General features: G+C 39.2%; 1 protein-coding gene and 1 pseudogene across 14 annotated transcripts in view; both read left to right on the top strand.

Annotated features, from left to right (window-relative positions):
* Positions 1–26,695, top strand: part of STXBP5L (syntaxin binding protein 5L) — a 425,888-nt gene that overhangs the window by 393,344 nt on the left and 5,849 nt on the right. For all 14 annotated transcript variants that reach the window (XM_089331765.1, XM_051859274.3, XM_051859272.3 and 11 more), the window contains 3 exons: positions 2,279–2,444; positions 12,771–12,882; positions 26,246–26,466. In XM_089331765.1, coding sequence (XP_089187891.1) covers positions 2,279–2,444; positions 12,771–12,882; positions 26,246–26,466 — 499 coding nt within the window. The remainder of the gene's footprint in view (positions 1–2,278; positions 2,445–12,770; positions 12,883–26,245; positions 26,467–26,695) is intronic.
* On the top strand, positions 2,882–7,711 carry LOC108177880 (ATP-dependent RNA helicase SUPV3L1, mitochondrial pseudogene; annotated as a pseudogene).

A 26,695-nucleotide genomic window follows, 5' to 3' on the forward strand; every position in this document is an offset into this window, starting at 1 on the left:
CTCACATATTTGTTCAACAAACATTTATTGAGCAGATGTAATCTCTCAGGTGTTATGGTAGGCACATAAAATTAGAGTAAACTACAAGAAAAAGAACTTAACTGTTACTGTGTTTCACAGTCCATGCAAGGATTTTTACATACAGAATTTCATTTGACCCACATCTTCTTTAGAACATAGGAAAATACAGTATTACTTGCATCCTCCATTTAAAATCCATTAATAAATTAAAATTAACAAATTTGCCTAAGGTTATAACTTTAGGAAGAAATGAAGTCAGCAACTAACAGTATACTAAATGTCTTAAGACATTTGGAAAATAAGATTTAAGCTGTGAAATTGTATTCCACCATTACTGCAATGAGACAAAACTTGAGAGATTTGAAAATTATTACCTTATGATTTTATGCATTCAGCAAGCAGTTAAAAACATATATTATGTAGAAGTCACTGCTATTCTTAAAATCTCACATAGTTCCAAAATCAGTGAGACAGTTAAGCATTGGGAAGACCTGTGAATGATATAAAAAATAGTAAAACATGATCCTAACCCTTAAGATTAAAGTGGTAAACAAGTAATTATAATACAAAGGGAATGCAAATACCAATTATAGAAATTATGTAAGTGAATTTTCTAGTCACTTGTCATATTTCTAGAATATAACAGTTTGGAGCACAATCGCCTCAAGACCTAGTTTACTGATAGATGGCAAGTGGCTAACAATTGCTTAAGCTCTGATGTATGCAGACCCAGAACCAAGTTGGAGAGCAGAGGATAACAGAGGTTTTTCTATGTACAAATTCTCCAACAGGGATATACCAGCTACTTTTAGTGAGAACCACCATTAGTTAACCTCACTATATTTCTTTTAAAAGTATCCCAACATAGAAAAAGAATCTTTTTTTTTTTCAATTTTAAAAGCATTCATTTCCTAGACTTTGGAATTGATTTGCTCTTTTGCTCTTCCCAGCTGCAGTGATGACACATTCTTTTCTTTTCTTATATTTCACAAAATGTAGCTAATCAGAAAAATTCACCAAAAGAAGTTTAACTGGATTTGTTTTGGACTCATGTGTTAAGGATCTTAGTTACCTGAAGTATTTTAACAGATCATTAGTAATACATGTTTCAGATATAGATAATTCTTTTTTCATACAAAAGCCTTTAAAACCCAGTGTGTAATGTATGCATCTCATTTCAGATTAGCCACAAAGCAGTTGCTCTAAATAGCCAGACATGGTTAGTGGCTACCAAGTTGGCCAGCACAGTGCTAGAATCTCATGAAAAGCTTGTTCAAATATCATAGGTTTCAGGCTTCATTTTATATACTAAAGTTCTAGGGCTTGCTATAGTCACAAACTACTCTGATAAAAGAAATCAGTACTTTTTCTTTGAGGTGCTAGTTTTTGAGCTGGAATAATTTACAATCATTGTGCTCAGTTAGAATCAGTAAAATCGCTTCAAAATTTAAGGTTTAATTACAAGGGCCTTTATCCTCGTTGACATTAGAAGTGTGATTTTTAAAAGCAATGACACTGGTTTTCTTCAGTGGTTGTAAAACTGGCTCTAATGACGGTACCCAAAAGAGCATTCAGATGAATATTTTAGCAAAATTACTACCAATAACATTAGGATAAGTATATGGCTACGGGATAAGACACTTCTGATGTCTGGTATTCATTTGGATGTACAACTTTGGATCTATTATTTATAACTTATTTTCATTCCCTTACAGCTGTGGCTGTGGCTGTATTTATTTATCAACCATGCCTTCAGTGCAGGTGCCCTAAGTTATATGTAATTTTCATTTCTTAGGTATAGAGGGTGTAAGGAACAGGGAACCCAAGCCACTCCATTTCCAAGCACAGTGAACTGGCCCCCCTCCATGCTTCTGTCATGGTGTAACCTCCTCAAAACTCAAACTTTTTATCTTAAAGAGAGTTAAGTGTGCAGTCAGACATTTTGTAGCTGTGGTGTTTCTGACATAACTAGAAGCTATAATCATATTGTGAAATGCTGTAAAAAGTGTCCCTGAGACTGCTGGCTACTGCATTTAATCCTTTAAGGACATTTGCTAAGCATCTGTGGGGATTAACATACAAGCGATGTGCCCATTTCCACAATTTTTTTTATTTTATGTGAAAGTCCAGTTTGTTACCACTGACCCTTCAAGTTAATAAAAAAACCATAAAATAATAATAAAGTAATTGCTGTTTTATGTAAAGATCTGTGTCTTACAACTTAATATGAAATTTAAGTTTACTTTTTTCCATTCAGCCTACCTAGTCTTCGACCAATGTTGGATGTTAATTATTTACCACTGACAGACATGCGGATAGCACGGACATTTTGTTTTAGCAATGAAGGACAGGCATTATACCTTGTCTCTCCTACTGAAATTCAGCGGTTAACCTACAGCCAAGAAATGTGTGATAATCTACAGGTATGTCAAGCATATTTATGATAACACATTGTACATGATTGTTAGAATGAGAGAGTTGTCTAAAAGCTAAAATATCAGATCAGACAATATGCCTTTCCTAGCTCATGTTTTGAATGTATGTTCTTTATTGTAATGCTTTGAATTCTAGTATGGTTCCAGGTATGCACAGAAAAAATAAAGAGGGAGAAAATGTAAAAAAAATCATTCATTTTAATAGTTAGTGTTGTTGTTTGGTTTACTGTTTGTTTTTGCCCTTGGAGAATGTTCTGAAAGATTACAAACCCTCCCCCAGAATAAGAAATATATCTGTATATACAGGAATTATGTATGCAATACAAGGAGTTCATGGACTTTTTTGAGGAAATCTTAATTTTAATTAGGGACCACACTAATAAATATATTTCCTGTGGGTTAGAATTGTGCATTCATAATGGATCATGTCAGTAAGAATAGCCTACAAACAGGATAAAAGTCTATCTAACTTCAAGTAAGTAAGAAATGGCACAAAATTTTTAAATAACATCTTATAAATTTAATTAATCCAACTCTCTCATTTTACAAATAAGGAAACTAAAACCAACATATTATAATATAGAGGTTAAGAAAATAAGCTCTGAACTACAAAGATTTTTCAAGAAATTCAAGGAGAATTTCTATTATGGAAAAACTATGTTTAGATTTTTAAAAACTGATTGCACAAAAATAAAATTATATTTTAATTCCATTTTCCATGAACTTAAAAAATATATAAGGTGAAAAAATTTCATGAATTTCATATATACACGCTTAAGAACATGATACTTCCTACCCTATTCTCCCTCTTGCTGATGTTCCATACTCCCTCCTCCTTCCTTTCTTATGTTTTTAATTTTTACAATGATATACTTTCAATTTGTTTTATAATCACAAGCTTAACCCTTCACCAAATAAAGATGTCAGCAAGTAGTAAGTAGAAAAACCACTACTCCTCAAGAGTATAGACAAAGACTCTAAACAATCAAATTTCAGAATGTCAGTTTCACTCCAATACATTACATGATATTTATTAAATTTATTCCAAGGTATTTAAATTTTGTTTTAGCTATATGAATGGGGCTGATCTTACAAGTTCTTTCTCAGCTATGCCACTGTGTATGTATACAAAGACTAATGATTTTTGTTTGTAAATTTTATATCCTGCAACTTTATCAGTTCCAATAGCCTCTTATCAGTTCCAATAGCCTCTCTTATGAGTTCTGATATAGTGTCTTGGTGGAGTCTTTTGGTTCCACTATATATTGGATCATGTCATCTGCAAACAGGGATAATTTGACTTCTCCCTTCTGATTTGTATCCTTTTTATTTCTTTTTCTTACCTAATGGCTCTGGCTACAGCTTCTAGAACTATACTGAATAACAATGGTGAGAGTGAGCATCCTTGTCTGGTTCTGGATCTTAGTGGAAATACTTCCAGTTTTTCCCCATTCAATATAATGCTGGCTGTGGGTTTATTATATATTGCCTTGATTGTGTTAGGAATGTTCTTTCTATACCCAATTTTCTTAAGGTTTTTATCATGAAAGGATGTTGTATTTTATCAGATTCTTTCTCTGCATCTGCTTAGGTAATCAAATGGTTTTTATTCTTCAATTTGGTAATGTAATACATCACATTTATTAATTTGCATTTGTTGAACCATCCCTGCATACCAGGGATAAATCCCAGCTGATCAAGGTAAATGACTTTTCTGTTGTGGTGTTGTACTCCATTAGCTAATATTTTCTTGAGAATCAGGTATACTGGTCTATAGTTGTCTTTCTCTGTTGTACTATTTTCAGGTTTAGAAATTAAGGTGATACTGGCTTCATAGAAGGAGTTTGGGAGGATTCCCTCCCTCTCAGTTGTTTTGAATATTTGAGAAGAATTGGAATCAGTTCTCCTTTAAGTTTGGTAGAATTCAGCAGGGAGGCCATCTGGTCCTGGGCTTTTCTTTGTTGGGAAGATCTTTATTACTAATTCAGTCTCCATCTTGGTTATTGGTCTATTTTCTATGTATTCATGACTCACTTTTTGTAGGTTGTATATGTCCAGAAATCTATCTGTTTCTTCTAGATTTTCCAATTAGTTGGCATATAGCTGTTTGTAGTAGTTGCTGATGATTTTTTTTTTTTGACAGGCAGAGTTAGTGTGAGAGAGAGAGACAGAGAGAAAGGTCTTTCCTCTGTTGGTTCACCCCATAAATGGCTGCTATGGCCTGTGCGCTGCGCCAATCCGAAGCCAGGAGCCAGGTGCTTCCCCTGGTCTCCCATGCAGGTGCAGAGCCCAAGCACTTGGGCCATCCTCCACTGCCTTCCCGGGCCACAGCAGAGAGCTGGACTGGAAGAGGAACAAGCGGGACAGAATCCGGTGCCCCAACTGGGACTAGAACCCAGGGTGCCAGCACCGCAGGTGGAGGATTAGCTAAGTGAGCCATGGCACTGGCCACTGATGATTCTTTTTATTTCCATGGTAATTATTGTTACATTTCCATGTTCACCTCTGATTTTATTGATTTGGGCTTTTTCCCTCTTTTTTTTTTTTTGGTTAGTTGGGCTAATAGTGTATCAATTTTGTTTGTTTCAAATAGCTAACTCTTCATTTCACTGATCTTTTATATCTTTTTTGGTTTCAATTTTGTTTATTCTCTAATTCTAATTATTTTTTCCTCCTACTAATTTGGAGTTTGTTGTTGTTTTTCTAGATCCTTCAGATACATTGGTAGCTCATTCATTTGATGCCTTTCCAATTTCTTGATGTAGGCATTAATTGCTATGAACCTCTCTCTTATATCTGTATCTGTAAGTTTTGTTATATAGTGTTGTCATCTTCATTCACTTCCAGGAATTTTTTTATTTTTCATTTCTTCTATGATCTGTTATTTGTTCTGCAGCATGTTGTTCAATATCCATGTGTTTGCATATTTTCTGGAATTTCTTAAGTTGTTAATTTGCAGTTTCATTCCGTTGTGGTCAGAAAAGATACATGGTATGATTTCGGTTTTATTGAATTTTTTGATACTTGCTTTATGGCCTAGCAAATGGTCTATCCTAGAGAAAGCTAAATGCACTGATGAAAATAATATGTATTCTTCCACTTTGTGATGAAATGTTCTGTAAATATAAATTAAGTCTATTTGTTCTATAGCGCAGATTATCTCTGTTGTTTCTTTGTTGCCTTTTTGTCTAGTTTGGTCTGTCCATCAATGAAAGTGGGATGTTGAAGTCCCCCATTACTATAGTATTGGAGTCTATGTCTCCCTTTATATTGATTAACATTTGTTTTAAATATCCAGGTACCCAACATGGGTGCATATACATGTACCATAGTCACATTTTCTTGTTGGATTTATCTCTTAATCACTACATAGTGCCCTTCTTTGTCTCTTTGAACAGTTTTTGTGTTAGTCTAGTTTATCAGATATTAGGATGACTACACCTGCTCATTTTTGCTTTCCATTACCATGGAATATCTTTTCCATCCTTTCACTTTCAGTCTGTGTGTATTTTTGTTGGTAGGGTGTGCTTCTTACAGGCATCAAATGGATGGGTTTTGTTTTTTAATACATTTAGCTAGTCTGTAACTTGTAACTGGACGATTTAGGCCATTTACATTCAACCTTATTGTTAAGAAATGACTTGGGCCTATTTTTCCATACATATTACTATTGTTTGGATTTCTGTTGAACCAAGACACACTATAGTCAAACTTTTAACAGTAAAACATAAAAGATGCTAAAATGTGCATGAGAAAAAAATGTCAGACTACCTTCAGAGGATCTTCAAACAGACTTGACAGCTCATTTCTCATCAGAAACCTTACAGGTTAAGACAGAATGGAGAGACATAGTCCAAGTCCTACAAGAAAAAAACTGTCAATCCAGAATACTGTTACCCTGCAAAGCTCTCATTTATAAATGAAGATGAAATAAAGACCTTCTAAACAAATAGAAATCAAATTTTTCAGCACTTGTCCAGCCTTACAAGTGATACCTGAAGATGTGCAACACACATCTGTCACTCCCCCTCTTCATGGAGGAACGACACAGGACCCTGCACTGTTCTTTTGTCTGCTCGGCCCTTCCCGGGTTTGCTGCTGGTTCTTCCCGGGTTGGCTGCCGATCCTTCCACCTCCGTGGAAGGGCGGCTCCCCCTGCCACTTTCCCCACTTCCGCGGGGGAGTGGCACACCGCCGGCCGGCTCTCTCGGGGGCTGCTCAGATGTTATCCGGATGTTCCCTTTAGATGTTCCTCGTGCATGTTGTCTCTCTCCTCCTTTATAGTCCTCTTCCACCAATCCCAACTCTGCTACCCACACACCGAGTACGCTGCTCTCCTCCAATCAGGAGCAGGATCAGCTCCTGCAGGTTATTGGTCGAACTGGAGGCAGCTGTGTAGAAGTTGTTTACTCCTCTCCCAGCGCCATATTGTGGGAGAGCAGATGCATAGAATAAGTCTTAATTCCAGTAACTTAGTCTAGTGCGAGTTGCTCCCCACACACATCCAACCTCATTGATATTTTTGTTGACTTTTCACAAGTTGATGGGCAGTATTTTGTCTGCAATATGGATGATTTTAAATTTTCTGCAGAGTTGATACAACATATTCCACTAAGTCTGTGAGTGAGATATGTGTTCTGCACAGCCCCTATCAACAAGAAGCAGCCTTTTGTCTGCTCGTCTCTGTTACAGTTTGCCAGGCAGTTCAGCAAGAATGAGCCCCTGACCTTTGCTTGGTTACGCAAATACATCAAATGGCCTTTACTTCCGCCTAAGAATATTAAAGAGCTCATGGATCTTGAAGCTGTCCACGACGTCTTGGATCTTTACCTGTGGCTAAGCTACCAGATGCCAGCCTCGTCCGTGACCTCCAGAAAGAACTAGATGGCATCCAAGAAGGGGTACACAGCGTCACCAAACTGATTAAAATTTCTGGGACACAAAAGCTGTTGAATTTGGAGAGCTGCTCTCCAGGGAGCCTGTCACGCTTGTCAGGAACCTTGAAGGGCCAAGCTCAGAGGACTCATGGCACCAAAGCCGTGGGGAGTAAAGCTGCTGAGCCACCCAGCCCTGACACAGGAGGGGTGCCCTTGACCTCCAGACTGGTGCAGCAAGGGCTCCTCACTCCAGACATGCTGAGGCAGCTGGAGAAGGAGTGGCTGATGCGACAAACTGTGGCTGGCAAAGAGAGAGCAGAGTCTGGGACTCACGCAAAAGGAACATGAAGAAAGAAGAAGGAACCTAATTCTGATTAGTTTTCATGTTTTTTTTTTTAATTTTGCAAATCTATTTTAAATCTTTAAAAAAAAAAACAGAGAAAGATAGTCATCATTATAAAACAATACGAAGGCAGAAATTAGTAAAAGTTCAACAGAAATCCAAACAATAGTAGTACATCTATGTGCTTCCTGTACTTGGATATTCCTTTCTTTCTTCAAATTAGGGATGTTTTCTGCTATTTTTCACTGAATAGCCCTTATAATACATTCTGTCTTTCTATACCTTCAGGAATCCCTAGGACCTGTATGTTAGGTCATTTGATAGTGTCCCATAAATCTTGAACACTGTTTTCAGTTTTTCTAATTTTTTTTTTTTTTGGTCTTAGATATTTCTAAAAATGTGTCTTCTAGCTCAGATATTCTTTTTATTTATTTTTTTATTTATTTATTTTTTGACAGGCAGAGTGGACAGTGAAAGAGACAGAGAGAAAGGTCTTCCTTTTGCCGTTGGTTCACCCTCCAATGGCCGCTGTGGCCGGCGCACTGCGGCCGGCGCGCTGCGGCCGGCGCGCTGCGGCCAGCGCACCGCGCTGATCTGATGACAGGAGCCAGGTACTTATCCTGGTCTCCCATGGGGCGCAGGGCCCAAGTACTTGGCCATTCTCCACTGCACTCCCTGGCCACAGCAGAGAGCTGGCATGGAAGAGGGGCAACCAGGACAGAATCCGGTGCCCCGACCAGGAATAGAACCCGGTGTGCTGGCACTGCAAGGCGGAGGATTAGCCTAGTAAGCCGCAGCACCGGCCAAGCTCAGATATTCTTTATTCTGCCTCAGCAAGTTTGTTGTTAAGGCTTTCCACTATATTTTTATTTGAGATATTCTTAATTTCTAATATTTCAGATGAATTTCTCTTCAGCACCTTTATCTCTTGGCAAAATATTTCATACACATCATGAATGAATTTCTTTAACTCATAAATTTGATTCTCATTGTTTTTGATCTTATGATCATTCTTTTGAAATCCTTTTCAGCATTTCTTCAATCTTCATCTTTACATTATAATACAAAAATGTTGTATTCTTTTTGGGGAGTCATTTTGTCTTCCTTATTCATGTTTCTCATATTTCTACATTTATTTTTAGGAATATGTGGAACCACTTGTTGGTTTTCTCCACTGATAGGTTTTATCTTTGAAATAATCCTCTGTGGCTTAGTGGAGTGTCTGCCCCTTTGATGGTTATTCAGAGATGTGTGCTGGGTGAGGTCAGGGAGAGAGAGTACATGGTGACACCTAGTTGTGTATGATAGATCTCCTCTATTGTCAGCAGTGTGGAGGGTATGATCACATCGGCTAGTGTGGTCACTGCCTCACCTCCTCTCTGCCAAGGTCCCTTGGGTGGGCCCACAGTGGCTACACACCCCACCCACACAGATTCATGAACTGTACAAAGAATCTGTGAGGTCCTCAGTGTAAGCATAGAACCCTCTACAATGACTCACCCGAAGCACTCAAGAAACTCTAAACCTCTGAAGCCAGGCACAGTGATTGCCCATAGACCCAGCTATATCCCATCCCCTACTGTGCAGTCACAGAATTCCCACGGTCATAGTGGATAGCCCTCCCAAAGTCACAGAGAGTAAGGGACCCATTTATTCTCATGGGCCTGCTCTGTTCACAGAGAAAACCAAGGCATCCACAGAACATGCTGCCTGATGGTGTTCCACCATGGCACTTTGAGTACAGTCATCCATGATAGAATAAGGCGAGGGGAGATCTCACAGGCTTAAGTGGGCACCTCACCACCTGCCAACCCTCCAGGCCAGACTCAAAGTCAGTAAGGACCAGGGATTATCCCTCAGATAAAATCCCCTAATTGCACACGCACAACTGCAGCTGCCTTCACTTGCCTTACCAAGATGGCACCTTCTCCCTTCTTGTTGCTGGGATTCCTTGTTGCAGGGGTGGGAAGGAGGCAACGTGCTTTCCCTTCATGGGGTTAGGTGGGCACTCTGCCCACCACTAACACTCCATGCCGGACTCAAAATCAATGTAGTCCGCAAGGTTCTTCCTGAGGCAATATCAGCAGTGACAGATCGCCACAGACTCCTTTCACTTCTAAGAGGATGGTGTCTCTTCTTGACTGCCCAACTTTTCACTACCAAGTATGGCTCACTGCAGGAGTCAGGGAGGGGAAGGAAGCAAGATAGCTTCCCTGCTCAGTGGTGGGTGGTTGCTGAGACGCCAATCACCTCCCCAGGCTGACATATAAGTCTGTGGATGACTGTGGAAATCCCTCTCAACTAAAACTCTGAGCAGCAGGGCATGAAGCAATTTCTTCCCACCTTGACATGGGAAGATGATGGCTTGCAGCCAGCAGCTGGCTGTGCCATGCAGCTGGCTGCAGTGGTGTCTCTGTTTTCTCTCTTCATGTCTCATGGAGTCTTCATTGTTATTTCACTTCTTTGCCAAAAAATTTCCATCAGTCATACCTCTGGAAACATAGTTCTTCCTCTGTTCTTTTAGTATCCCAGAGCAGCTGAAGTTAGTGTGGCTGCACCCTAGTCAGCCATCTTGGAAGAAAAAGCCTCCATGAAATCTGTGAAGTATCCTCCTAGATGACTTGTATTTTGGCTCCTCCATTTGTGTGACTTTGGACATTTTACTTATCCCCATCTATATGTTCTCTACCTTGGAACACTGTAGTAAGAATTAAGTAAGAATTTATATAAACCACTGAACCCAGCACCTAAAACACAGAAAGCGCCGGCGCCACGGCTCACTAGGCTAATCCTCTGCCTTGTGGCGCTTGCACACTGGGTTCTAGTCCCGGTCGGGGCACCGGATTCTGTCCTGGTTGCCCCTCTTCCAGGCCAGCTCTCTGCTGTGGCCTGGGAGTGCAGTGGAGGATGGCCCAAGTACTTGGGCCCTGCACCCCATGGGAGACCAGGAGAAGCACCTAGCTCCTGCCATCAGATCAGCGCAGTGCGCCGGCCGCAGCGGCCATTGGAGGGTGAACCAATGGCAAAGGAAGACCTTTCTCTCTGTCTCTCTCTCACTGTCTACTCTACCTGTCAAAAAAGAAAAAAAAAACACAGAAAGCTTCTTTAATACAAATTATAATAGTATTATCTTTATAATTTATTTTCAGCAAATATTTATTGAGTTTTTACTACATGTCTTGTACTTGGCTAAGTACTAAAAATATAATAATATACAAGACCCTACTTGCTAATATGGAGAAAGAGATAAGTAAACAGACAACCACAGTGCTCTATGGAAATGCTCAATTTAGTGAGACAAATAAGAAGACTCCTGGGTTGTTGGAATAGAAGTGAGGTGGTAGAGAAGGATTGCAGGCACCTCTGACTTCTAATGGTTAAACAGAACTTCCCCAGGGAAATGGAGGCCTAGACATCAAAATGCTAAAGCTAATCCAGATGAAAAGTGGTGGCATACAAAATGTTTGGAATTCAGAAAAGTACAGAGCTGGGAAATGAAAAGAGTAGAGAGATAGTGAAGAATAGATCTTGGAATAACTTGTAAAGCTCCTTAAGGAATCTATTGTTTATCTTCAGGACAGTAGGAAATCATTGAAAAGTTTAAGCAGTTTTTTTAATTAAAACACTATTTTGATTGTAGTACAGCAACCTGTTTTGAGCAAGTAAGACTGAAGGTGTGAAAATAATTAGGAGGGTTTGTAAAATTATTAACAATGAAAATATCAGTGAAATGAATAAAGAAGGTCAACAATGAGGCTGGAGATAAGTAAGCAGATTCAATAGTTGTAAAATGTAATCAGTTGGATTTGGGGATTATTAAGAGTGAGGGAAAGGAAGGAATTGATCATTATTACTGGGGTTTTGACTTGGGGAACTAAATAGATACTGCTGCTGTTTCCAAATATAAGGGCTTTAAGGAGGAAGAGGTGATAGGGGAAGATGAAGTTAAAGTCCCACCAGAAGTTCATAAGCAAACTAATATTAGGTCACAGATTTCCTGACTTCATCTAAGTTCCTTTCTCCATACTGATGGTTTTTGGGTTTTTTTTTGTTGTTTTTTTTTGTTTTTTGTTTTTTGTTTTTTTTTTTTTGTTTTGGACAGGCAAAGTTAGGCAGTGAGAGAGAGAGGCAGAGAGAGAAAGGTCTTCCTTTTTTCATGCTGCGCTGATCCGAAGCCAGAAGCCAGGTGTGTCTCCTGGTCTCCCGTGCAGGTGCAGGGTCCAAGGACCTGGGCCATCCTTCACTGCACTCCCGGGCCACAGCAGAGAGCTGGACTAGAAGAGGAACAACCGGGACAGAATCCGGCGCCCCAACCGGGACTAGAACCTGGGGTGCCGGCGCCACAGGTGGAGAATTAGCCTAGTGAGCCACAGCGCCGGACAACTGATATCTCTTAAATTCTAATTTCCTTTAGAAAAATGGAAAGAGCAAGGTCTTATGAAATTACAGATAGCAGCAGATCTATGTAGATTCTGATTTAGTATGTGTGGGATCTGACCTGAACATTAACATTTTTAACAAGATGCTTACCCAGTCATTTTAAGGCTCACCAAAATTGAGAACAATTACACCTCATCATTCAGTAGCTATGTACTTTGACTCATTTAAATAATTTTGAACCATTTTGTAATTTTGTACTTAATATAAAATAGATCCAACTTCTTCCACTTAACCACCATGGGCTTCCTATTTCATAGAAAAGTCCATGCTTGGTTCAGAGAAAAGAACCAGTATAAGAACAAGACTGTAGTAATTGAAAAAGGGTGAGAAAGCTAGATTGGCAGTCATTGATCAAAGGTAGAAATTAATCCTAAACAACTACATTAGCTTCCCATGCTTCGTAATTGTAGAGGGGAAAAGAAAGATAAGAAAGGGAAATTTTTAGCATATCAGTTACTACAGAGTGGAAGGAAAAGGTAATGGAGAAAGAAAGGCCAGAGAAAAAACTCTAAGCAAAGCAAACATCACCAGGGAATTATATGGAAGGCAGACTGTCTTTTCATGATATGCTCTAACATACCACAACCATGTGCCTTTTTATCTATTCATTTCTTTTTAGTTATTCTAATGCTTTTGTCTTTGAATTTGGCACAGGACATGCTAGGAGATTTGTTTACTCCCATAGAGACACCAGAAGCTCAAAACAGAGGCTTTCTCAAGGGACTGTTTGGTGGAAGTGGACAAACATTTGACAGAGAAGAGCTCTGTGAGTAAAATCTTAATTATAAAAATGTACCTTAAAATGAAAGACCTGTGTGTGTGTGTCTTACTGTAATATGTAATCTCAAATTCCAGACTTTGTAAAAATATGAATATTTATTTCCTTCTATTTTTTTAAAGATTTATTTATTTGAAAGGCAGAGTTACAGAAGTTACAGAGAGACAGAAACAGAGAGACAGAAAGAAAATCTTCCACCCACTGGTTCACTCCCAAAAAAATGGCTACAATGATTGGGGCTGGCCCAACCAAAGCCAGGAGCCAGGAGCTTCTTCCACGTCTCCCACGTAGGTAAAGGCATCCATGGACTTGGGCCATCTTTTGCTGCTTTCCCAGGCACATTTGCAGGAAGTTGGATAAGAAGTGAAGCAGCCAGGATGTGAACTGACACCCCTATGGGAGCTGGCACCATAGGCAGCGGCTTTACCCACTATACCATAGGGCCAGCCCCTTACTTGCTTCAGTATCATAAAAAGTATTTCTGCCTATCAAATATGAATAAAATCAGCCACTTTATGTTAGGAAATAGTTTAACAAAAATGATACATGTAATTCATACAAATAATGAGCAAACTAATAAATGTCCCATTTGTGGGTAAATATACATGCATGACAAGGTGAGAGCATTCAATCATTAAAAGTTTCTTTTTTAATTAGTTAATTTATTTATTTGAAAGGCAGAGCTACAGAGAGAGAGAGAAAGAGATCTTCCATCCACTGGTTCACTCCCCAAATGGCTTCAACAGCAGGGGCTAAGCCAGGCCTCAGCCAGGAGTTTCATCCAGGTCTCCTATGTGGGTGTAGGAGGATAAGGACTTGGGTCATTTTTTGCTGCTTCCCCAGGTACAATAGAAGGGAGCTGGATCGAAAATGAAGCAGTCAGGACTCAAACTAGTTCAGTGGTTTAATTCACCATGCTACAGCACCAGCCCCTGAAGTCTTTGAGAAATGTTTTTGAATCTGGCTGCCTTTAAACATTGCTGGGAAACAGATCCTTTATTCAGAATGCAAGTTTTGAAGATGCTAAAGAATAAATTACTTTAAAAATCTACCAGTGAGTCTCTAATGAACAATGATCAAAAAGCAGTAGGAAGATACTAGAGAGTATCTTCAAAGAGAAGAATATATTTTCCATGGGAAATATTAGCTACCGGTTAAGACATCTGTTTCCCCCATCAGAGTACCTGGGTTTGATTCGTGGCTTTGATTCCCTATTCCAGATTCCTACTAATGGGGACCCTGGGAGTTAGCAGTGAATATCCAAGAAATTAGGTTCCTGCCACCTACAAGGAAGATTTGGATTGAGTCCTCCACTCCCAACTTTGGCCATGGCCTAGCCCCAGCCATTGTAGGCATTTTGAGGAATGAGCCAACAGATGGAAAGTGCTGTCTCTCTAGGTTTCCTCAAATAAATATAAATAGCAACATAATTATTCAAGAATATGTCACCACCATTTGGTCTTGCAGATAAAATTCTTGAACTCAGAACTATGCAAAAATATATTGATTTGATTAAAAAATTATTTGATCAAAAAAAAGAATGAAGTATTTACAATACTACAACATGGATAAAGCTTGAAAATATCATGCTTAATCCAAAAAAGGCCATATCTTGTATGATTCAATTTATATGAAATGTCAAGAATAGGCAAATTCATAGAGATTTGAAAGTAGATCAGTGGTTCCTGGGTTGAAGCAAGGAGGAACTCAGAAGAAATGGTTAACAAATACAGGGCTTCATGCTGGGGTAGTGAGTTTGTTCTAGCATCAGATAGTGACAGCTGCACAACTTTGTGAATACATTAAAAATTAATGAGCTATATAAATTAAAAGGACAAATTTTATGGTATGTGGACTATATCTCAATAAGCCTCATTAATTAAAGAAATGTAGATTCCATTCTAATATTATATCCTGGATATATTCATTAAATTTGTGCAAAGACACTGCTTTGCTTTTCTTTTTTTTCTTTTCTTTTTTGTTGCTATTTGGTCCATTCTTTTTTCCCCAGAAAATTTTTATTTAAGGTATACAAACTTAATGGATTCATAGATACAACTTTAGGAACATAGTGATTCTTTTCTTCATACCCACCCTCTCACCCTTTTCCCTCCTCCCTCTCTTTTTCCCATTCTTATTTTTTATTAAAATCTATTTTCAATTAACTTTATGCACAAAAGATTAACTCTATACTAAGAGTTCAACAAATAGTATGAAAAAAAAAAACTGTTACTCAACAGTGTTTTTTCTTTTGATTTCTTCCATGACCACTGTTTATTCAGGAACATGTTGTTCAGTCTCCATATGTTTGCATATTTTCTAGAGATTCTTGAGTTGTTGATTTCCAGCTTTATTCCATTGTGGTCAAAAAAGATGCATGGTATGATTTTGACTTTTTTGAATTTGCTGATACTTGCTTTATGGCTTAGCCTGTGGTCTATCCTAAAGAAAGTCCCAAGCACTGATGAGAAGAATGTGTATTCTGTGGCTGTAGGATAGAAAGTTCTCTAGATATCTGTTAGGTTCATTTGATCTATAGTGTTGATTAACTCTGTTGTTTCCTTGCTGATTTTCTGTCTGGTTGATCTGTCCAGTTGCTGAAAGTGTGGTACTGAAGTCCCCCGTTACTATTGTATGGGAGTCTGTCTCCCTTTAGATCCATTAACATTTCTTTTAAATAGCCAGGTGACCTGTAATTAGGTCATTTATTATATTTTATTATAATTTATTATATTTATTACATTTATTATAGTCACATCTCCCTGGTGAACTGATCCCTTAATCATTGCATAGTGCCCTTTTTTGTCTCTTTTAATAGTTTTTGTGTTAAAGGTTATTTCGTCTGATGTTAGGATGGCTAAACCAACTCTTTTGATTTCTGTTAGCATGGAATATCTTTTTCCATCCTTTCCCTTTCAGTCTGCATGTATCTTTGTTGGTAGGATGTGTTTCTTGTAGTCAGCAAATAGGGTTTTGTTTTTTAATCGATTTAGCCAGTCCTTATCTTTTAGCTGAAGACTTGAGACCATTTATATTCAAGGTGAGTATTGATTAGTTACAACTTGGCCCTCCCATTTTTCCATAAATATTACTATTGTTCACTTTGGATTTCCTTTGTACTTTAACTGTGAGATCTTCTGCCTTCATCTTCTTTCATAGTGATGACCATGTTTCTGTGTTTCTATGTGCAACACATCCTTAAGCATCTTTTGTAAGCCTGGACAAGTGGTGACAAATTCTTTCAATTTCTGTTAGTCATGGAAGTTCCTTATTTCACCTTCATTCATAAATGAGAGCTTTGCAGGGTACAGTATTCTGGGTTGACAGTTTTTTTTTCTTATGACTTGAATATTCCTCATGATTCTCTTCTAGCCTGTAGGGTTTCTGATGAGAAGTCAGCTGTGATTCTAATTGGAGATCCCTTGAATGTAATCTGGTGTTTCTCTCCTAAACATTTTAGAATATTTTCTTTATGTTTTACTGTGGAGAGTTTGACTACAATGTGTCATGGTGAGGATCTTTTCTGTTCATGTCTTATTAGGAGTTCTGTGTGTCCCCTATACTTGGATGTCCCTTTCTTTCTCCAAATTAGGAAAGTTTTCTGTAATTATTTCACTAAAAAAACCTTCTAATCCATTCCCTCTGTCCACGCTTCCAGGAACTCTTAAGACCCGTATGTTGGGTCGCTTGATACTGTCCCGTAAGTCTCCAATACTGTCTTTTAGTTCTTTAATTTCTCCCTCTTTTTTTTTTTTTTTTTTGGTCTAACTGAAATTACCAGAGATTTGTCTTCTGACTAGGGTATTCTTTCTTCTGCCTCACTGTGTCTGTTGTTAAGGCTTTCCACCACATTTTTTACTTGATCTATTGAACTATTTATTTCCAATATTTCATTTTGATTGCTCTTTAAAATTTCAATTTCATGGGAAAAATGATCACTCATGTCATATATGGATTTCTTTAATTTGTGGATTTGCTTCTGATTACTTCTAAGTAATGCTGTGATCAATTTTTGAGTTCTATTTCTGACATTTCTTCAGACTCTTCATTTTTACATTCTAGTATTGAAGTGTTGTTGTGTTCCTTTGGAGGCGTCAAGTTCTCTTCCTTATTCTTGTTTCTTGAATTGCTGTGTTTATTTTTAGGCAGGTGTGGAGATACATGTTCGGTTTTCTTTTTTGCATTGTGATGGTTTTTATCCTTTGACTATGCCTCTGTGGCTTAATGAAGGGTCAGCTCTTTCAGTGAATACACAGAGGCATGTGCTGGGTATGGCCAAGGAGTCCTATTCAGTATTCTAGGGTGAGCGGAGTGTCCAAGAGGACACCCAAGTTGGGTGTGTTAAATCAATCTCTATCTCTCTATCACTTTTTTTTGACTTTTATTTAATGAATATAAATTTCCAAAGTACAGCTTATGGATTACAATGGCTTCCCCCCCCCATAACTTCCCTCCAACCTGAAACCCTCCCCTTTACCACTCCCCCTCCCCTTCCATTCACATCAAGATTCATTTTCAATTCTCTTTATATACAGAAGATCAGTTTAGCATATATTAAGTAAAGATTTCATCAGTTTGCACACACATAGAAACACAAAGTGAAAAATACTGTTTGAGTACTAGTTATAGCATTAAATCACAATGTACAGCACATTAAGGACAGAGATCCTACATGAGGAGTAAGTACACAGTGACTCCTGCTCTTGACTTAACAATTTAACACTCTTGTTTATGTCGTCAGTAATCACCCTAGGCTCTTGTCATGAGTTGCCAAGGCAATGGAAGCCTTTTGAGTTCACTAACTTTCATCATATTTAGACAAGGTCGTAGTCAAAGTAGAAGTTCCCTCCTACCTTCAGAGAAAGGTACCTCCTTCTTCTGATGACCTGTTCTTTCCACTGGGATCTCACTTGCAGAGATCTTTCATTTAGGTCATTTTTTTTGACAGAGTGTCTTGGCTTTCCATGCCTGAAATACTCTCATGGGCTTTTCAGCCAGATCCGCATGCCTTAAGGGATGATTCTGAGGCCAGAGTGCTGTTTAGGACATCTGCCATTCTATGAGTCTGCTGTGTATCTCGCTTCCCATGTTGGATCGTTCTCTCCCTTTTTTATTCTATTGGTTAGTATTTGCAGACACTAGTCTTGTTTGTGTGATCCCTTTGACTCTTAGTCCTACCGTTATAATCAATTGTGAACAGAAATTGATCACTGGGACTAGTGAGATGGCATTGGTACATGCCACCTTCATGGGATTGAATTGGAATCCCCTGGTATATTTCTAACTCTACCGTTTGGGGCAAGTCAGCTTGAGCATGTCCCAAATTGTACATCTCTTCCCTCTCTTATTCCCACTCATATATTTAACAGGGATCACTTTTCAGTTAAGTTTCAACACTTAAGAATAACTGTGTATTAATTACAGATTTCAACCAATAGTGTTAAGTAGAACAAACAAAAAAATACTAAGAGGCATAATGTATTAAGTTGTTCATCAACAGTCAGGGCAAGGGCTGATCAAGTCACTGTTTCTCATAGTGTCCATTTCACTTCAACAAGTTTCCTTTTTGGTGCTCAGTTAGTTGTCATCGATCAGGAAGAATATATAATATTTGTCAAATTGGGACTGGCTTTTTTCACTCAGCATAATGTTTTCCAGATTCCTCCATTTTGTTGCAAATGACCGGATTTCATTGTTTTTGACTGCTGTATAGTATTCTATAGAGTACATGTCCCATAATTTCTTTATTCAGTCTACTGTTGATCGGCATTTAGGTTGATTCCAGGTCTTAGCTATTGTGAATTGAGCTGCAATAAACATTAAGGTGCAGACAGCTTTTTTTTTGCCAATTTAATTTCCTTTGGGTAAATTCCAAGGAGTGGGATGGCTGGGTTGTATGGTAGGGTTATATTCAGGTTTCTGAGGAATCTCCACACTGACTTCCATAGTGGCTTTACCAGTTTGCATTCCTTCCAACAGTGGGTTAGTGTCCCTTTTACTCTACATCATCGCCAGCATCTGTTGTTGGTAGATTTCTGAATGTAAGCCATTCTAACCGGGGTGAGGTAGAACCTCATTGTGGTTTTGATTTGCATTTCCCTGATTGCTAGTGATCTTGAACATTTTTTCATGTGTCTGTTGGCCATTTAGATTTCCTCTTTTGAAAAATGTCTATTGAGGTCCTTGGCCCATCTCTTTAGTTGGTTGTTTGTTTTGTTGTGGAGTTTCTTGATTTCTTTGTAGATTCTGGTTATTAATGCTTTATCTGGAGCATAGTTTGTGAATATTTTTTCTCATTCTGTCGGTTGCCTCTTCACTCTCCTATTTATTTTGCAGTACAGAAACTTCTCAATTTGATTCAATCCCAATAGTTAATGTTCGCTTTGACTACCTGCACCTCCAGGGTCTTTTCTAGGAAGTCTTTGCCGGGGCCAATATCTTGCAGGGTTTCTCCAATGTTCTCTAATAATTTGATGGTGTCGGGTCGTAGATTTAGGTCTTTAATCCACGTTGAGTGGATTTTTGTGTAAGGTGTAAGGTAGGGGTCTTGCTTCACGCTGCTTCATGTGGAAATCCAGTTTTCTCAGCACCATTTATTGAATAGACTGTCCTTGCTCCAGGAATTGGTTTTAGATTCTTGATCAAATATAAGTTGGCTGTAGATGTTTGGATTGATTTCTGGTGTTTCTATTCTGCTCCATTGGTCAATCCATCTGTTCCTGTACCAGTACCATGCTGTTTTGATTACAACTACCCTGTAGTATGTCCTGAAATCTGGTATTGTGATGCCTCTGGCTTTGTTTTTGTTTTACAAAATTGCTTTAGCTATTCGAGGTCTCCTGTATCTCCATATGAATTTCAGCATCATTTTTTCTAGATTTGAGAAGAAGGTCTTTGATATCTTTTTTTTTCTTTTTTTTTCTTTTTACAGACAGAGTGGACAGTGAGAGAGAGAGAGAGAAAGGTCTTCCTTTTGCCGTTAGTTCATGTTCCAATGGCCGCCACAGCCAGCGTGCTACAGCCTGCGCACCTCACTGATCCAAAGGCAGGAGCCAGGTGCTTCCCCTGGTCTCCCATGGGGTGCAGGGCCCAAGCACTTGGGCCATTCTCCACTGCACTCCCAGGCCACAGCAGAGAGTTGGCTTAGAAGAGGAGCAATTGGGAGAGGACCCAGCGCCCCGACCGGGACTAGAACCCGGTGTGCCGGCGCCTCTAGGTGCAGGATTAGCCTATTGAGCCGCAGCACCGGCCGGTCTTTGGTATCTTGAATGGTATTGCATTGAATCTGTAAATTGCTTGTGGGAGAATGGACATTTTGATGATGTTGATTCTTCCAATCCATGAGCATGGAAGATTTCTCCATTTTTTGGTATCCTCTTCTATTTCTTTCTTTAAGATTCTGTAATTCTCATCGTAGAGATCTTTAACATCCTTGGTTAAGTTTATTCCAAGGTATTTGATTGTTTTTGTAGCTATTGTGAATGGGATTGATCTTAGCAGTTCTTCCTCAGCCGAGGCATTGCCTGTGTATACAAAGGCTGTTGATTTTTGTGCATTGATTTTATATCCTGCTACTTTGGCAAACTCTTCTATGAGTTCCAATAGTCTCTTAGTAGAGTTCTTTGGATCCCCTAAATAAAGAACAATATCGCCTGCAAAGAGGGATAGTTTGACTTCTTCCTTCCCAATTTGTATCACTTTAATTTCTTTTTCTTGTCTTATGGCTCTGGCTAACACTTCCAGAACTATGTTGAATAGCAGTGGTGAGAGTGGACATCCCTGTCTAGTACCAGATCTCAGTGGAAATGCTCCCAACTTTTCCCCATTCAATAGGATGCTGGGCGTGGGATTTTCATACATTGCTTTGATTATATTGAGGAATGTTCCTTCTGTACCCAATTTGCTTAGAGTTTTCATCATGAAAGGGTGTTGAATTTTATCGAATGCTTTCTCTGCATCTATTGAGATAATCATATGGTTTTTCTTTTGCAGTCTGTTAATGTGGTGTATCACGTGGATTGATTTGCTAACATTGAACCATCCCTGCATTCCAGAGATAAATCCCACTTGGTCTGGGTGGATGATCTTTCTGATGTGTTGTTGCATTCTATTGGCGAGAATTTTATTGAGGATTTTTGCATCTATGTTCATCAGGGATATTGGTCTGTAATTCTCGTTCAATGCTGCATCTTTCTCTGGCTTAGGGATTAAGGTGATGCTGGCTTCATAGAAAGAATTTGGGAGGATTCCCTCTTTTTCAATTGTTCTGAATAGTTTGAGAAGAATTGGAGTTAGTTCTTCTTTAAATGTCCGGTGCAATTCAGCAGTGTATCCATCTGGTCCTGGGCTTTTCTTTGTTGGTAGGGCCTTTATTACTGTTTCTATTTCTGTCTCAGTTATGGGTCTGTTTAGGTTTTCTATGTCTTCCTGGTTCAATTTAGGTAGGTTGCATGTGTCCAGGTATCTATCCATTTCTGATAGATTTCCCTGTTTGCTGGCATACAAGTCCTTGTAGTAATTTCTGATGATTCTTTTTATTTCTGTGGTGTCTGTTGTTACATTTCCTTTTTCTTCTCTGATTTTATTGATTTGGGTCTTTCCTCTTCTTTTTTTAGTTAGTTGGGCCAGTGGGGTGTCAATTTTGTTTATTTTTTCAAAAAATCAGCTCTTCGCTTGGGTGATTTTTTGTAATTTTTTTTGGATTCAATCCTGTTGATTTCTTCTCTGATTTTAATTATTTCTCTTCTCCTACTAGATTTGGTTCTGGTGTGCTGCAGTTTTTCTAGATCCTTGAGATGCTTTGAAAGCTCATCTATTTGGTGTCTTTCCAATTTCTTGATGTAGGCAACTATTGCTATAAACTTTCCTCTCAACACTGCTTTTGCCATATCCCATAAGTTTTGATATGTTGTGCTGTTATCCTCATTTACTTCCAGAAAGTTTTTGATTTCTCTTTTGATTTCTTCTATCACCCAGTGTTCATTCAGGAGCATGTTGTTCAATCTCCATGTGTTTGCATACTCTCTAGGGTTTTCTGAGTTGCTAATTTCCACCTTCATTCCACTGTAGTCTGAGAAGCTGCATGGTATGATTCTAATTCTTTTAAATTTACTGAGACTTGCTTTATGGCCTAATATGTGATGAATCCTAGAGACAGTTCCATGCACTGCTGAGAAGAATGTAAAATCTTTAAATGTAGGATTGAAAGTTCTGTAGATACCTGTTAGATCCATTTGGGCAATAATGTCGATTAAATCTGCTGTTTCCTTGTTGATCTTCTGTCCGGTTGATCTATCTATTTCTGAGAGTGGAGTATTGAAGTCCCCAGTATTATTGTATTGGAATCTAAGTCTCCCTTTAAGTTCCTTAACATACCTTTTAAATAAACCGCTGCCTTGTAATTAGGTGCATATACATTTATAATAGTTACATCTTCCTGTTGAATTGATCCCTTAACCATTATATAGTGTCCCTCTTTGTCTCTCCTAACAGTTTTTGTCTTAAAGTTTATTTTGTCTGATATTAACATGGCTAAACCAGCTTTTTTTTCATTTCTATTGGCATGGAATATCTTTTTCCAACCTTTCACTTTCAGTCTGCATGCATCTTTGTTGGAAAGATGTGTTTCTTGTAAGCAGCAAATAGATGGGTTTTTTCCTTAATCCATTCAGCCAGTCTGTGTCTTTTAACTGGACAGTTCAGGCCATTAACGTTCAATGGGACTATTGATAAGTAGTGACTTTGCCCTGCCATCTTCCCAAAGATATTTTCTAGTATATGCTTTGAGCTTCCTATGATCTTTTACTGGGAGGTTTTCTTCCTTTACCTTCTTTCATATTGATCACTGTGTTTCTGTGTGTAACACATCTTTAAGCATCTTTTGCAGGGCTGGACGAGTGGCGACAAATTCTTTCAATTTCTGTTTGCTATGAAAAGTCTTTATTTCACCTTCATTCACAAATGAGAGCTTTGTAGGATATAATATTCTGGGCTGGCAGTTTTTCTCTCTTAGTACCTGGGCTATATCTCGCCATTCCCTTCTAGCTTGTAGGGTTTCTGATGAGAAGTCATCTGTGAGTCTGATTGGAGATAATCTGAGAGTAATCTGACGTTTCTCTCTTGTACATTTTAGGATCTTTTCTTTCTGTTTCACTGTGGTGAGTTTAATTACAACGTGTCGTGGTGAGGATCTCTTTTGGTCAAGTTTATTAGAGGTTCTATGAGCTTCCTGTACTAGGATGTCTCTGTCCTTCTCCAAACCTGGGAAATTTTCTGCAAGTATCTCACTAAAAAGGCCTTCTAATCCTTTCTCTCTCTCCATGCCTTCAGGAACTCCTAGAACCCGAATGTGGGGTTTTATAATAGTATCCTGTAGATTCCCGACAATATTTTTTGGATTTCTGATTTCCTCTTCTTTTGTTTGGTTTTACTGTATACTTTCCTGTTCTCTGTCTTCTAAGTCCGATATTCTCTCTTCTGCTTCACCCATTCTGTTTTTAAGGCTCTCTAATGTGTTTGTCATTTGATCTGTTGAATTCTTCATTTCATTATGATTTCTGGTCACTATCACAGTTTCATGTTCTACTAGTTGTTTCATTTCATTTTGATTCCTCCTTAAGATTTCATTTTCACAAGAGAGATTTTCTATCCTGTCCATTAAGGATTTTTGTAGTTCAAGAATTTGTTTTTGAGAACTTCTTAATGTTCTTATCAGTTTTTTGAGATCTGCTTCTTGCATTTCTTCTATCTCATCATCTTCATTATCTTGAATTGGGGTGTCTTTTTCATTTGGGGGCATCATAGTGTCTTCCTTGTTCTTGTTACCTTGGTTTCTGCATTTGTTTGGCATTGTGGAGATAGTCTTTGGTTTCTTTGCTGTGGTGCTTTTTCTCGTTATACTATGACTCTAGATTAAGTGGACTGTCTGCTTTTGATGGATCCTTAGAAGCTGTGATGGGTGTGGCCAGAGAGCTCTGTTTGGTTCTTCAGGGTTAAAGGTTTGCCAAAGGTTACTCACCCAGATTGTTCTCTTGCTCGCTCGCTCTCTCTCTTTTATTTTTTTTTTTTTACTCAGTTGGGAAGTAATTCCGCACAGCTGAGTGGAATTGAGGTTAGTTGATGTATGAAATCTGGCCCCTGTGGGTATTCATCTGCTCTACCCCTGGGACCACACAAAGAGTTTATGCAGCCCTCATTGTGGCCTCAAGTTTCTCCGCAGTCTCACTGGGTTGCCAAGGTTACCGAGTTTGTGTACTCCTTGAGTTCTCTGCCCCCCCTCTCAGATTTTCACAGTCTTAGTTCGTTAGCTCCACACTTTCACTAGGTCCTAACCTCCTGTCATTTCTCCCCACTAGAGTCAGGTTTTTCTGCTTGGCTGATGGCAGGCGCCGCTTTACGTATGTCCAAAATGGCACCTGCTCTTTGTCTTCCTCATCTTTGTAAGGTGAATGGAGAGAGAGGCTAGTGTCCGTGCTGGTTCCCTTTATTTATTCGTTTTTTTCTCTCCTCCAGTCAGCCTGGTGAACTTTCCCCGGTCGGGCTTCAGGCCTCGTTCCCTCTAGGTTCCTTCTGCCTTTCCCTGCCAATGTCTCGGGTTACTGAGGTTTTTGTCTCACCTCCCCTTCCAGCGCTGGCGCGCAGACTTTGCAGCTGGGCTTCCACGCAGTGGGCTACCTTGCTCTCCCCATAGGTCCTCCATGTCACATCCACTAGATCCAGAAGACTTTCCTCTGCAATTTTTTCCTGAGCCTTTTTCTGAAACTACAGTAACTCCACTTTTATTAAACTATCTTTTCCCAGACTATCGGTGCGCACCCTCACTATTCCACCATCTTGGCTCCGCCCCTTCTCTCTCTTTATCTCTCTCTCTCTCTCTCTCTCTCTCTCTTTCTCTCTCTCCTTTATTCAGAGGGGAAGTTGCCTACTTTGTTGGAGTAGTCTCACGCTCACCTCCTCTCTTCCAAGGGGACTGGTGCCTGGTCACTAGCCCCAGTGGGTATAAGATTCATTCACACTGTACCAAGAACCGCACAAAGGATCCATTCAGTCCTTGGTGTGAACAGGGGTCCCAGAGCATTGACCCTCACCAGGAAATCATAGAGCACCGAGCTGTGGAGCCACCCACAATGACTGCCCAAAGTCCCAGCCACACCATGTGCCCTCACATGCAGCCACAGTGTTTCACAATCCCAAAAAAAAAACAGGGCTCCCACAATCAGAAGCACTCAGCCTCCTGTTGGTTCTCCCAGCCAGACTCAGGTGTCTCCTCTTGGCTGGTTGCTGGATGTGCAGACATGAGCTAGCACAGCTGTTACATATGTCCAAAATGGTGCCCACCCCTTCATGACTAGTTACAGGATGCCCATGCTGGGTGGTTAAGGAAAGAAAAACATGTCCCCCTTTTTCTTTCCTCTAGGATGGCAAGCATACTGTCCCCACAGGACTCTAAGCCAAACTCACCCAAGGTCTTCCCACAGCTTTATCAACAGTGGCCTGGGCTGCTGCAGTCTGGTCTCACCTCACTCGCCAAAGCTAGTGCTGAGGCTTTCAAATGCTGGGTTCCTGAGTTGTCCACACCCTCCACATAGATCCATAGTATGCCTCTAATTTGCATAGAGTTTCCTCTGCCTTTTTCTCCCAAACTCCTCCCTGAGATTGCACTTGCTCCACATGTTTTCTAACTATCTTCCTTTAGACTAGAGCAATACACTCCCTCCCTATTCTACTATATTGGTGTCTGTCCCAAAACACTGCTTTTCAATTAAAAAAAAATCTTTTACTTCATTTAAATTGAATGAAACTGAGCTTTTTAAATGATTGGGAAAATTTTAACCTTCATAAAGTCACAAAATTTCAGCATATATATTAATGTCCATCATTTACATATTTATATACCCACATTCTCTAGTATTTACAGAGGAAGAAAGAGACAGCCTGAGGCCCGCATGGCTGATATATCAAGATAAACAGAAAAGGTTAGAATAAAGACCTGGACAGAAACCTAAGGAAATGGTCAGGGCTGAGTGTGGAACAGACACTAATTTGAATTAAAAGTGAGGTCACATACATTTTGAGCCATGTCAAGAAATGCAGTTATGCCACTTTGTGTGAAACCCACTCACACACACAAAAAAAGGCACATAATAACAATATATATCAAATTTATTTCCTAGGCATTTTTCTTGGCTAAGTACTAATATTTTCAAATACATGTTTATATCAGTACTGAATAGCTCTATTTCAATGAGAATTATGACAGTAGAGTTGAATGTAAGTACTTTGTCTTGGTGATAAACTTGAGTACTTAATTTACTGATGAAATGTTTTAAGCTGTTATGGCTTCAATTCCTAGTTGGGGAAGCTTCAGCAGGAAGAGCATCCCGCAGCCTTGCCCAGCACATTCCTGGACCAGGTGGAATAGAAGGGGTGAAAGGCGCTGCTGGAGGAGTGATGGGGGAGCTGACCCGTGCTCGGATTGCACTGGATGAGAGAGGACAAAGGCTAGGAGAGCTGGAAGAGAAAACTGCAGGCATGATGACCAGTGCAGAAGCATTTTCCAAACATGCACATGAGGTAAACGGCCAGAGTAATGCAGGCATCTCCACAGTAGTAACTTTAAATGTTTAGGTCCTGCACAGGAAAGCATAAAGAAGTCATGCGACATGAGTGGATATGAGAACCAGGGTAACCTGGATCTCTTACAAGTATTATAATTCCCCCAATTTTTTGAGTGATTAAAGGGTTTTTTTTGTTAAATTAAGTACTATAGAACATTGATACTTCCTTACTTTATGGGATAATT

Source organism: Oryctolagus cuniculus, chromosome 4 (genome assembly GCF_051225735.1).
Source record: "Oryctolagus cuniculus isolate XC-2025 breed Fujian yellow rabbit chromosome 4, ASM5122573v1, whole genome shotgun sequence".
NCBI classification, from domain to species: domain Eukaryota; kingdom Metazoa; phylum Chordata; class Mammalia; order Lagomorpha; family Leporidae; genus Oryctolagus; species Oryctolagus cuniculus.